At 41.8% G+C, this 13,312-nt stretch overlaps 2 protein-coding genes across 2 annotated transcripts in view; one reads left to right on the top strand and one right to left on the bottom strand.

Annotated features, from left to right (window-relative positions):
- psd2 (pleckstrin and Sec7 domain containing 2) overlaps positions 1 to 7,800 on the top strand; it is a 29,515-nt gene extending 21,715 nt beyond the window's left edge. The window contains exons 10-14 of the mRNA XM_077533100.1: positions 278 to 348; positions 1,904 to 2,061; positions 2,133 to 2,277; positions 3,110 to 3,253; positions 3,806 to 7,800. Of these exons, the coding sequence (XP_077389226.1) occupies positions 278 to 348; positions 1,904 to 2,061; positions 2,133 to 2,277; positions 3,110 to 3,253; positions 3,806 to 4,015 (728 nt within the window). The 3' untranslated portion in view covers positions 4,016 to 7,800. The remainder of the gene's footprint in view (positions 1 to 277; positions 349 to 1,903; positions 2,062 to 2,132; positions 2,278 to 3,109; positions 3,254 to 3,805) is intronic.
- Positions 7,801 to 8,746: 946 nt separating this feature from the next.
- On the bottom strand, positions 8,747 to 12,975 carry LOC144026421 (transcriptional activator protein Pur-alpha-like). Its single transcript, XM_077533104.1, has one exon. It carries the CDS (start codon positions 12,865 to 12,867, stop codon positions 12,019 to 12,021), a length of 849 nt encoding a protein of 282 aa, XP_077389230.1. The 5' UTR covers positions 12,868 to 12,975; the 3' UTR covers positions 8,747 to 12,018.
- Between the last annotated feature and the right edge of the window lie 337 nt (positions 12,976 to 13,312).

Genomic DNA, 13,312 nt, shown 5'->3' with positions numbered 1-13,312 from the left:
ATTCCAAAACTATAATCACCCTATTGCCATATTACAAATAAACTATTTGTTCAATTTTTAGGACTAAACAATTTCTCTTCATAACATGATGTGGCCCTTGCGTCCTTCTGATGGTCTGTATGTGGCCCTCAATTGAAAAAGTTTGGACACCCCTGCATTTGGCTGTACAGTCGATTTGGTTCATTTACATATTTGTAATTTTGTAATAATACGCTTTTGTTTTGTGAATCATTGAGACGATCTGTTTCTGATCTGGCTTCCATTGTGTCCAACGCAGCCCCGCGGGGTCGCCGTGGTTGGAAGAAGTTCTATGCAGTGCTGAAGGGAATGATACTCTATCTCCAAAAGGTACTGCATCCTAGTATTAATTTTGTCGGCCATTTTGAAATGTAGTTTTAGTCCAATTTCGGTCACGCTTGTTCGTTTTTAATCACAGTTAGTCAACCTCATCCCATTTTTATTCAGTCCATTTTTTAGTCCACTCTAAATCAAACATTTTAGTCTTTGTTTTAGTCCAAGAAAATGTCATTTCATTGGTCAACGTTTTAGTCTAGTTATGGTCAGGACAACCATTTTATCCCTGCATATTGTTTTTGTCAGCAAATTATATCGAACCTTTTCGGATCAATAACTATTTCACGTAAAATTGTGTCATCTTTTTGATGAAAAACAACTTCAACATTATTGCATTACAGTGGCTAACGTGGCTCCATGCTATGCGCTAGTAAGTTAGCTAGCATTAGTTAGCAGTCACATTAACATTATTGTTGGAATGTTACAGCAATTGGATGCATGTTAAACGGATACTTGACGCATTGAACCATTTTTAGCAGTGAAAAGTTCACATTTTGTTGAGAATTAATTTGATAACTTCATTATTTTTCATGTATAATTAATACCTTTTAAAAAATACGTTTTTTTTCCTGTTGCTGTCGACTGGTGATGACATCACCTGTGTTGAGGAAGTAGGTAACGCCCAATCATGGTTTACCTGTTTTCTGGGGTTGGTCAGCAAACTGAGCCATGTTTGGTCATTACCTACTTCCTCAGCACAGGTGATGTCATCACCAGTCGACAGCAAGTAGAAAAAATACTTTTTAAAGGTATTAATTGCACATGAAAAATAATAGTTACCACATTAATTATAGACAAAATGTTTTTTTACTGCTGAAAATGTCTCAGTGAGTCAAGTATCCCTTTAAGTTATAACTAGAATTTACTTCTTTTTTGTTTTTTTTAACCTTTCACTGTGAATCCCCCTCCTGTCTGCCCCATGTGTTTGTGCTGTGTCACATGACATTGTCAGACGTGACAATGAGCAGAAACAACATTTTACAAAATCATATAATTTTCATCTCGTTTTTATTCATGAACTAAAAATGTCCATAGATTTTAAGTCCAGTTTTTATTAAGTGAAGGACATTTTCGTCTCGTCTTCATTAGTCGATGAAAATGCATATTCGTTGAGTCCCAGTTATTGTTTATTAATGAAGCTTTTAGTCTAGTTTTAGTCTTGTGAAAAACGTGTTGATGAAATTATTTTTTTTTTAGTTTTTATTGAAGAAATGAACATTACTGCATCTCACCATTTGTCTCTGTTGCCATAGAAACACAGTACATGGCGTCACTGATGTGGTAGATGCTACAGTTGTTCTACTACGCCGTGCTTTCATTTTTTTTGTTTTTTTTTTGCTTGAGAGTGAGGCAGAGGGGCAATGAGGCCCGGCCACTGTAGTGCGTGTTTGTCTCCCTCTGCTGGTGATAAGGCTTTATTGCAACATAGGAGAAATTACGAAGTACAAGCCATCTTGTGTGTTTACTTCTTTTCTGATACAGGAAATGGACTTTATTGCAATGACCTCAAAACATACATTTTTTTTTGCCTCCTATTTGTCTCATTTAGGATGAATATAAGCCAGATGCTGACATTTCCGAGGTGGACCTGAAGAATGCCGTGCGAATCCACCACGCGTTAGCCACTCGCGCCACCGATTACAGCAAGAAGGCCAACGTACTCAAGCTCAAAACGTCCGACTGGAGAGTTTTTCTACTGCAGGCCCCGTGAGTAAACGCAGACTCGTTTTCCTCCCCTTAATCCCAAGTCAGCTCATTGCTGTGCTTTTTCTCTTCAGGGGCGAGGAGGAGATGATGTCGTGGATCTTTCGAATAAATCTGGTGGCGGCGCTGTTCTCCGCTCCGGCCTTCCCTGCTGCCATCGGCTCCATGAAAAAATTTTGCCGGCCCATCCTTCCGTCCTCTTCAACAAGACTCAATCAGGTAAAGAACTTGCAATAGTGTGCAAGGCTCAAAATAATTGCGTCAAAATTGCTCATTTGCTCCTCATTAATAAACATTAACTTGCCAAACTGCGACTCGTAGGTCAAGACAAAAACGCTGTTGTGTGTGTCAGAAACAGAATTGACCAATTAGCCATCCCCACCCGTTTTTGGGGTATTACATATTTGTATTTATATTTTGTTGTGGTTTATTGGAGAGGTTTGGTGTTGTTTCACTTTAAATTAGTTTAGCAGAAAAAAGTAAAAAGCATAAATTATTAAAAGTTCAACTGAAGTTTTTTTGTACTTTAAGTTATTTTGTAGCTACATATATATATAAAGTAAAGGCATATTTGTTAATAAATTGTATTTTACAAAACTACATTAAAGCATTTTTTTTTTAAAAATCAATTCATCTTTACTTCCAGACAACAAAATAAAGTTTGTTGCTGTGCACAATGTAGGAATTTAGGAAAGAAAAACTGTTGATTCGAGAAAAAAAGGAAAAACAATTGTTCATTCATTATGTTTAATTCAATAAAAAACGTGCTACGGTTCCTTGGGATTAACCTGCAAAAAAAAAAAAAAAAAGCTTCTCAAAGTTAGAAAGTTGCTCCTCAAATGAAGCATTTGAGTCGCAAAACTGCTCTGCAAAAAAAAAATTCGAGCCTTGATGTATACTGAATGTTTATATACCGTACGACGATGTATATGAATATATATGTCAGAAAATGTTGAATTAAAATGCTCCACATACTGTCCAGCCTTTATTGCCATCTTATTGGTCGTTTTTGCGGGTCTTGTGTCGTTTGCCTGGCGCGCGATTGGTGCAGGAGGAGCAGCTGCTGAGTCACGAGAGCAAACTGAAGCAGATGAGCCTGGAGCTGGAAGAGCACCGCAAAAACCCGCCCTCATCTGACCCCAAAAGCCGCGAGTGGGAGGAGTATCGGCTCAAAGAGCACTACCTCACGTACGAGGTGAGGAATATTCACAATCATTTGTTTGGCGCCATCTGGTGGTGCTTGTCATTTGTTATGCTGTTGATTGATTGACAGAGGCAGGTGAGGTCCGTGATTTTCAGTATTTATTATTTTATGAGCTCATGAGTTTTGAGATACAACCTAGGTCACACGATAAATTACGCTTCTAAGTCAAGGCACCACTATATAGAGCGAATATGTTCTTTTGTTATCTGTTGTCAAAAACAATTGACGCCTACCCAATGTGGTCTGACGACGACGATCCTCCTCCCCTCACGTCCTTCGCATCAAATGTCACAAGATGGCGCCAAAAAATATTTTCATATTAGTCATGGCTTTGGTCTCCAAACAAAAACAATAGGCGAGTTTTAGGGAATGGAAGATGATACGTTCCTCACAAAAATCAGCAAATTCGACAAAGCTTCACTCTAGTTATTTATCACCCTGGTGAGTACATTTGTAGAATCGGCCTTTTTTTTGTTTTTGTTTCACTTCAATCATGTTAGCCCTCTATCCCTTTTTGCCCCGCCATCTGTCCATTCTGAGCAGAAGACCCGCTACGAGACGTACATCGGCCTCCTCGGGGCCAAAATCCGCACGGAGACGGACGACCTGGAGAAGATCGAGGCCAGCGTGCTGATGGAGGCCGTCCTGGCCGGCCGCGATCACCACCTCCGCAAGACGCAGTCCTCGCCGTCCATCAACCAGCCTCACGCCGGCTCCAACGGGAGGGGCGCCGGCGTGGGGCCGATCAGCTGAGGGTGTGGGGGTGCACCGCGGAGAAAAGCCAAAACCAGCCTCATGTAACGTGTTATTGGGTTCCCAAACTCAGCGCAACCCTGGTGATCAAATGAGCAATAGAAAGACCCTCGCTCGGCAACCTCACTGAAGCCCCGCCCCCCTCTCGCCTCGACCTCAGTACTGTTGCACATTGAGAACGATCAGAACTGTGATCACTATTTATTACATCGTCAGTATTATTATTATTATTATTATTTAATCAGTTTGTCTCGAGTTGAGGTTTACGTTTGAGCAGAGAGAGAACGAGGACACAAAAGACGTTCAAGCACGTTTGTTTCCTTCTCTTTCTGGCGTCTCGGCTCAGATCGAGCAAATGGAAATGGTACTACTGTAGCATTTTGGCCTTCGTGTTTCACTCTCACCTTTGGACCTATATTTGGGGTAAGCGTGATTCGCAAAGGCGACACCCACAAACTTGTTACAGAATCTCAACAAAAAAAAAAAAAAAAAAAAAGAGGATCGTCCCATGTCGAGCATATTTATTTATTTATTTAACTCTTGAAAGAAAATCTTTATCGCAGCGAGTGAACTCACTTTTTTTTTTTTTTTTTCTCCCGTCAGCGTCTCCCTTGCACACGCGTTAAGAGAGCGACGCCCTCGCCGAACCGAATCCGGAGTCGAGTGCCTTCCTCGCGGCACCGGCTGGTGAGCACGCGGTCCACAAAGAAGAACTTGAATCGAAAAAGCGACTTGAAACTGATTTCTAAAGCCGCCGTTACTCCTAAATAAATACACGTCGTTAAACGTTCTTTTTCTTTTTTGGGGGGGTCTCAATGAAGAACGAAATTAGCATGTGACTGAATGAAAGCACAATATGCCATCATTTCTCTTTTGAAAGGTTGCACTGATAATAGTGGGCGGGAAGTGTTGAAAGGCTGATGACTGAAGCCTAAAAAAAAACAGTCGAAACACTTCTCAATATAGTCAACTCCAGTATTTGTTAAGGGATGTTCAATATAGCCACTGATACGATATCAAGTACTTACAACATAAAATATTTACACAACTAATGACAGATAATGTTAAAAAAAAAGAAAAAAAAAAGGCCCATCTATCCCAATATTACATTTTTCCTTCAAACTGCATGAAATTAATGGCAGCCATCTATGATCTTTTTTTCCATTTGTTGATCAAATACATATTTTACATAAAAAACGCAATAAAATGAATTTGAATAAATAATGAAATTGTAAGAAATAATACACTGGCCAGAAAATGCGCCAATCTAAAAATGTGGTGCAGTCTACTTTTAACCGATCCGACTGCAGTATCAGACGCCAGCGCTCAATATGTAAATAAGGCCGCTATCGTCCCAGTGCCATGTACTCAAACATCCCAAGTTTTTTTTTTTTTTTTTTAAATATCTACCAAATTTAATTTCAAATGATTGTGACCGAAGTGTAGACTTAGCTTTAACGCTATAAAGCCTGAACAATGAAATATAAAACAGAACATTCTGATTCTTTGTAAATAAAGTATTTATTGGTCCCTATGAACAACAAAAAAAACACACAAAAAAATTTGTATTTTGAAAATCAACTTCCACATATGACTTTTGATTTGTCTCACATTTGATACATCTGGTCACAATACTTTAAATTCATACATTTATAACTGTCAACAATATAATAATAAACACACGGATCAAAATATTAGTATTTCCAAAAATCAGAAAAAAACATTTCCCACTATTAATAAGTATAGATGGCTCTATTGCAAGGCTGCTGGAAAAGCCATCAGCTGGGTGATACTGCCCTCTAATGGATCATCCGTGCAATGCATGTGTCGGATCATATACGTCAGGGTTTTAATAGTGAGAAAAAAATATACTCATGAAAAATGGGCTCGAAATGTCTTGTTTTTAACATGATACGTTTGGCTTTATAGGGATCATTTAAGGGGCTTCTCAAGAATATGTCATTTACCATTCAGGTATTTTTGACATTTTATGTACATTATATTAAAATCAGTATTTTCATTTCAGGAAGACATTTATTGATTTTACATATAGAATATCCTTGACTTCTTATTGTGGAATTTTTTTCCCCCTCTCCTCTTAAATTAAAGCTGCAAATGTACACTTCATTCACATCATTGCAGTGAATAAAGGTCTACATTTTTAACGTAATTGTTGAAATACTTCTACTGTTGGTGAGGAAGAAGTTAATGTAGCAGGGCCATGTGCGATATGAAGTATTTTGTGGCGCTTTCACGCGTTTGCGAGAGAAGGCAAAGTTAGGTTTTTTTTTCATCTACCATGTTACCTTAGGTGCTCCGTAAACACTTCCGGGTCATCTCCCATGTGACCAAAAACGACGTGTAAACAAAGCAGTGGGAAAATACATACTTCATCCTAGTCGCTTTAGGAAAGCTTTCCCACTGCTTTGTTTCATGTTTACAAACGTTACAAAAAAAAAAAAGAAGTTTACAAACGTTCCATCCTCGTCGCTTTTGGTCACGTGATTGAAGTTGACACGGAAGTGTTTACGAAGCACCTAAGGTGACGTGGTAGGTGAAAAAAACAAAAACTTTGCGTTCCCTGGCAAAACGCACGTAAATATGTTTTACGAGGGAACGCAAAGTTGTTGTTTTTTTCCTACCATGTCACCTTAGGGGCTCCGTATGATCCCAATCAGTCGTTCTCATCTCTGGAAAAACGTCAAAAGAGATCCAAATCTTTCCGTCTTTTGTGTTTTTTTTTTTCATCGTGAAATTTGGTCTGTTTTGGCGCCCTTGGCCCATTTGGACGAGCGCAGCAGCAGGACTGTTCCAATTTGGCGCACAAACGCCAATAAAAGTGTCAGGAGATTGGCTGGAAAACAACTCGAGCAGCGAAATATCCATCAAAACATCCTCCACATGGGTCACCGTGAGCGTTACGAAAGATTTGTTTTCGAAGAAGCGGACGCTTCGCTTTTCTCGGTAAGACCAAAGCAAGACATCCGGCATACGTTTAACAGAATATCACATCAAGGCAACTTGATAATATGACGACATTGGCGTGGCGATGGTACCGATGTTTGCGAGCACCTTATTGATTCCACCTGAACACACACACATACATTGCAAGTATTTGCTTATGACACAACTGTAGAGTTTAGAGACCCTCACTCAGCCTCAGTGAGGCATTTGTTGACTTTTTTTTTTTATAACACAGCTTTCCATGTCCTCATGATGTCACGTCTTTGCTATGAAAAAAAAAAAAAAAATCATTTGGGGACTTGACTGGAAACTCACAAGTCAGTTAGATCATGCTAAAAGTAGAAGGCTGTATTATATCAGGATAAACAACATTTTTTTTTCGTTTTGTTTTGTTTTGTTTTTTCTACACCAAGACGTCCCCTTGTAGTCAGTTTGGCTGTTGTGCTAACCGATGTTCCCAATGTTAGGGTAGGCCTGTGCTGTAAAATAGGACTGTGACAAAAATATTTGTTGATTGTTATGTTAATTTAAAAAAAGAAAAGAAAATGACAACTTCGGCACTTTGATGTCAGCATTAGACCTGTCATTTTGCTTTGTATATTTGTTTTTTTTTTTCAGATGTTCATACAGTGTAAAATACATATTTACTGAATATTTAGTCTGTGCTTCATAAAGTAAGGTTTTATAGAGAAGATTGTAGTAGTGATTTATTAATATTGGCGCCAAAATGATGTGCAGCAGTTTTGGGTGCCACTGACATCACTGATGTTCTGTACATATTTCTTTGTACTCTATATTAAAAGCATTTTAGAAGAATACAACTATTTTGCAAGTTTCATCGTTGGAATCTCCACACTGAAAACAAACCGTGTTCCAGCACACCTACTGAGATAGGTGGTCAAGAAAATGGATGGTGGGTGTTGACTTTTATTCTTGTAATTAATACATGTAATTCTGTAGTAGCAGTATTTTCCCCTAATATTCCTTAACAAGTAAATACAAATGTTTAACTTACCTCCTAATATTCGAACACAAAACGTATTAGCTAATTAAAAAAATAAAATAAAAAGAGTGAGATGACTATGTTGGACTAAACGGGGGTACAGTACTATCATCCCGTTGTATACTCGACTTTTAAATCTAGAATGTTCCATTGATTGAATTAGTAAGACATTTTTCTCAATAGTTGCACTGTACCTATAAATAATAATAACAATGACAACCATTAACATCCATAAATGTAGTGTCGATACAGGTGTGTAGTTGACAGGGACACATGGAATGAGCTTTTATTGCATGATTAATCATAATTTTTCAGACAACAAGAATCCCCCAAACATTAAAAATAAACAGCACTGTACAAAACAGCACACCTTTTCCTCTTTTTTTTTTTTTTTTTTTTTTTTTGCCATCAACATAAATGTAATAAGGTGGTGAATGGAGTGCAAGGACACGATTCGTGTTGATGTTGAGATGTACAGGATGAGCTTTGATGTCAAAGTCAAAAGTATAAGCACCATCGTCATGTAGTCAGGAAAGGCCATAAAATCTTTCGACAGGAAATACTCCAGAAAGGGCAAAGGAGCGCTTGAACATACAAGAGGGTCGTTATCACAGTTTTCAGACATTTTTTGTTTTTTACCAACTTAAAGAAAAAAAAAAAGAACAATATTGGTGTATAGCACTACTTTATCATGCAATTTACTTCAGTAAACTTTCTGACACACAGACAAAATATACTTCAATAAGTAGAACTCAATACATATCTGTCCAGCAATAGTCACAAAGCCTGTAATTTATTTTCTTTTAATTAGATCCCTATCAAAAATAATATGCAGATTTGTATTTTTCCTTAATATATCTAAAGTGCAAGTAGGTATCCGTTTTTATTCAATGCTTTTCTGTAAGTATAAATATACAAAGCAAAAGAAAAACGCAACATGATTTTCCTGTTTACATTAGATTTTTCTGAAAGGAGGCGCATCATATATAACAAACCATATATATATATTTTCTATATATATATATATATATATTTACATACACACACACGGCACAGATCAAATATTTCCGAAAAGTACAACATATCTCATATGGGATGATAAACGGCTCGGGACAAACGAAACGGTGTTCATTGTGCATTGACACCCGCGAGCCATCCGACCCGTCAAAACTGGGATCCGCTTCCCTTCACAACATCCGTCCAGAGGGCCGGCTGAATGAGGGTGGTTGGTGGGTGGCGAGTCACGTGACTCGAGAAGAACTGCCACGGCCAACGAGAGACACTCGAAATCCCGATCGGACAAAGTCCTGTTTGTCGTCCGGTTTGGTCAAAAGGGAAGGCCGACGCCCACATTTTCATGGAAGGTTGCCGTCGGATGTCATCGCGCATGCGTGGTCGTTCTTAAAAACTGACCGCTTTGATACATGTTCGTTGTGGTTTTAAATGACATATTATACATCACGTTTGCCAACACGATTAATCGGGCGACGACGGTGACTACGATCCCGCCAATGAGTTTTGGAACACGGTTTCCTGTCATTTCACGGTTTTTCAAAATCATGGGCTGATATGTGACAAATACACTTCTAAAAAACAGAATTGTGAAAGTTAATCATTGGTAGTCAATCTTCGTCAGACATTTCACCGATACGTCAAGAGACAAACTTTCTACCTTTTCTCGAAAATCATCCGAGTATCGTTTCATAACAGGCCCCAATAGTCGACTTTTAAAGTGGGAAGTCAACCCATTTTTCTTTTTTACAATCTAAATATGGTATCCTGGTTGATATTGTGTTAGTGGAATTTGAATTTAGCAACAACATCTCCGGGCGGCCATTTTGCCACTTGCTGTCAACTGAAGAGGACATCAAATGTTATTCAGGTGACAACCAATCACAGCGCAGCTTCAGAAGACTGGTGAGCTGTGATTGGCTGAGCCCTGAGCGGCTGTGATGTCATCTTCACTCGACAGCAAGTGGCAAAAAATGGTCGCCCCCCCCCGGAGATAGAACTTTTTTTTATTGTTTTAGAGTTATTTTTAGACTAGTGAGGTCACATATAACATACTTCATTATCATCATCAGTAAATGTTTCAGGTTGACTTCCACTTGAAACTCACGTGAAACCTTGGCACAAATCTGTAATTTGTACGTCCTGTGATCAGCGATCTCAAACTCGTTCCCCGAGCTAGCGCACTTGCGGATTCCAATGAGAGGAGGCCTTGTTTGGAAACTGTCGAGGCCTCCCAAACACTCCAAAAGCAATATGAGGCCTCGGCAGGGGGGGGCGGCGAGGCCGCGCGTGCGTGCGTGCGTGCGCGCGTGCGTGCGTGTAAGACCCCAAAGCGAGTTCAAACCACTGCAGAGGGGCCGACATGTCCATGTTGAGCGTGTACGGAGCAGAATAAACCGAGGGAGGGTTGTTGACGGCGGGCTAGCAAACCCAACACGCCGATCCCAGTTTGAGAGAACTGTTTTTTCAAAAAAAAACACAAAACATCACGTTGTTAAGTAAGCACATTGCCATGCTTTCAAAATCGATATACCTATTTATTGTTTTCATCTGGTGATAGTTCCACACACGTGACGCTACGCCATGCATGTAATATTGCACACTAACAAGAAATGTCCCTCTCTCTTGTGATTAGCTCCGCCTCCACCTGAAGAGGGAGGAAACCTGACACCATTCCGGATCAAGACAAAGCGGTAAGAAACTCAAATGGGAACAAAATGACGTCAAAGTGAGCAATGGCGGGGCAATAGCACCATCGTGAGAAATATATACTGCCTCGGCCCCAAAAAGGTGCGAGGACGAACAGATTTGTTTTTTTGTATCCACACTTGACGAAACGTCTCGTCGGAGCCTCTGCGGATTTTTGTTTTGTTTTGTTTTTTCAACATCCTTGCCACCGACAACCTCTCGAGAACATTTGGGCCCAAGCGAAGCAGTGCGATGTCACCGCAAGCCCTGGCCAAGTACGGCGGTTCGGCCTGCGTGACAGCGCTCGTCAATGAAAGTGGACAAAAGAGGTCAACGAGTTCCACGTGAGGACGCGTAAACGAGCGGAGCGTTATTAAGGCACGGGTTGTTAATGACGTCAGAGAGTCTTTTTGCCTCCCTTCATGAATTTGAACCTTTTGCAACACACCCAAATGGACCCTTTGCGTTCGACCCCCCCACCCGACCACCCGGGAGGATGAACGCAACAACATAAATTCCCCCACAGAAAACGTGGGTATCATAATAAGGAGCTATCTTTTTTTTTTTTTTTTTTTTTTACAGCTGATTCACAAAATCATAATTAGTACATCTAAGTTAGCACTTTTTTTTTGTTTTTTTTTCCCACTGAAGTTTCTATGGAGATGGTGCAAGACAGCACGTTGATCGACTTTTCCCGTCGGTTGACGTGTGTGAGAGCTGCAATTGTGCATTTTTAGGTCAAATTAACGACGTTAGCCGACTTTAGCAAAACCTGCTCGGAAGCCGACAAAGCATGCAGACCGGTTGTTGCCATTCTGCAGGTCACACACACACCTGTAGCGCGCTTCCATATTCACTCTTGCGTACCTTGACATGAACTGTACATTAGGGATATAGTCGATAAATACTCTCTTTGTGCTGATTTGATGTGAAGACTGTTATTTGTACGTAATAGAGCTGTTGTTGTTGTTGTTTTTTTGACGTGTGCAAAATCTTTCGCCAGATATAAACACTGTTCATCGTCACTGAAATCAAGTAAGAAACAGTTGAAATGTTACAGTTAAAAGTCCTTGATAGCAGCGCTTACTGTGGCATGGTGATAAAGTGGGTGACATCCAGTCAAATGAGCGAGGAGACAGCCGAGGTGCTGCTGCCTTGTGGGCAAGGGGGGGGGCAAGGGGGGCGGGGGCGGGGGGTGATTCCCTTGGAGATCTTTTCTCTTTCCAGTCACTTGACACTGTCAAGTCTCAGTTTTCGTTTGGCGTCTCCTCTCGCCGACCGTCCGTCTGGTCGGGTGTGGTCGGGTGTGGTCGGGTCGGGTCGGGTCGGGTCGGTCTCAGTCGTCGTCGCCGTCATCGGCGCCGTGCGGGCCCTCAGGCAGCAGTTCCGAGGCCCGCTTCTCTCGACTCCTCTCCTGGATCTTGCGCATCTCCTCCGCGTATTTACAGAAGGTGCTTCCGAATTTGGACCAGACTTTGCACGGAACCGTGATGGAGTTCCGGTAGGTGGGCTTCACCTCGCTGACCCGCATGAACACGCCGTACTTGTTGGAGCCCACGTCGAAGAAGAAGCGCTTGTTGTCCACCGTGAGCGAGGTTCCCTCCGGCAGCTCGGCCGGCTCCTCGTCCACGCCGTAGTCGTCGATGAGTTTGGCCAAAGCGTCGCGGAACTCGATGAGGCCCTGCGCCGGCAGCGCGATGGTCTGGCCTTGCGAGCTCCCCAGTCCGGGCCCCCGGTTCACGGTCTGCCGGATCCGCAGGAACCGCCCCCTCTGGTTCTCCTTCAGATCCATGTAATATTTGCGATTCTCGCGCACCAGGAACTCGCTCTTGAGCGCCCGCCGGGGCTCATCCTGCACCAAGTCGGGGTTGCTGGGCCCCAGCTGGGCGTAATGTTCGATAAAGTCGCCGAGGTAATCGCGGAACTCCACCGCCACCGACATGGAGAGCGTGAGGCGGCTCTTGTTCCCCCCGGCGCCGACCTCGGCTATCTTGAGGAAGCGTCCTTTCGCGTTCTGCTTGACGTCAAGGTAGAATCGCTTGTTCTGGATGTCGACCCGTTTGGAGGCGAGCTCCTCGGTGTCGTGCTGCAGCCGCGACATGGCTCCCATCGCGGCCGGCGGCGGCAGCGAGCCGGGGCCTGCGGGAGGCCCTCCGTGGTCACTGCCGCTGTCTCTGTCCGCCATGATGCGATGCTGCCTTCCCTGCTCTACCTTCCTTTTTTTCCGCCGTCTCTCCCTCTGCCTGCTGCAACCTCGACTGCCTGTCAAAGCGACTCCGGCGCGCTATCGCGAGAAGAGAGGCGCGCTTTGGGAGGGAGGGGGAGGGGGGAAGAAAAAAGAAAAAAGAAAAAAGAGAGTTCAATGGGGTCGCGTTCAAGACATGCGTGCTCGATGATTTTGCAACATTATTGATGTGACCGATGGAAAAAATCAAATAAATAAGAATAAAAATAATAATAAGAAAAAAAAAACGTATTTTTGATTCGTGATTACAGATAATTTTGTCTTTTGATTTCCGCTCCTTTCTCTCGCTCTGCCCCCTCTCAAATCGCTGTTGCGTTGCCAATAAATATCCATCATATTACACAATCGATCTCTCAGGGAGTTTAATATGCACTCCTGTTGCACA

Source organism: Festucalex cinctus, chromosome 9 (assembly GCF_051991245.1).
Source record: "Festucalex cinctus isolate MCC-2025b chromosome 9, RoL_Fcin_1.0, whole genome shotgun sequence".
In the NCBI taxonomy this organism is placed as follows: domain Eukaryota; kingdom Metazoa; phylum Chordata; class Actinopteri; order Syngnathiformes; family Syngnathidae; genus Festucalex; species Festucalex cinctus.
Note: the sequence above shows the minus strand (reverse complement) of the source record. Positions and strands in the feature narration are given on the sequence as shown.

Bases quoted from the DNA above. Each gene is read 5' to 3' on its own strand.
- LOC144026421 (XM_077533104.1), bottom strand. From the start codon at position 12,867: ATGGCGGACAGAGACAGCGGCAGTGACCACGGAGGGCCTCCCGCAGGC.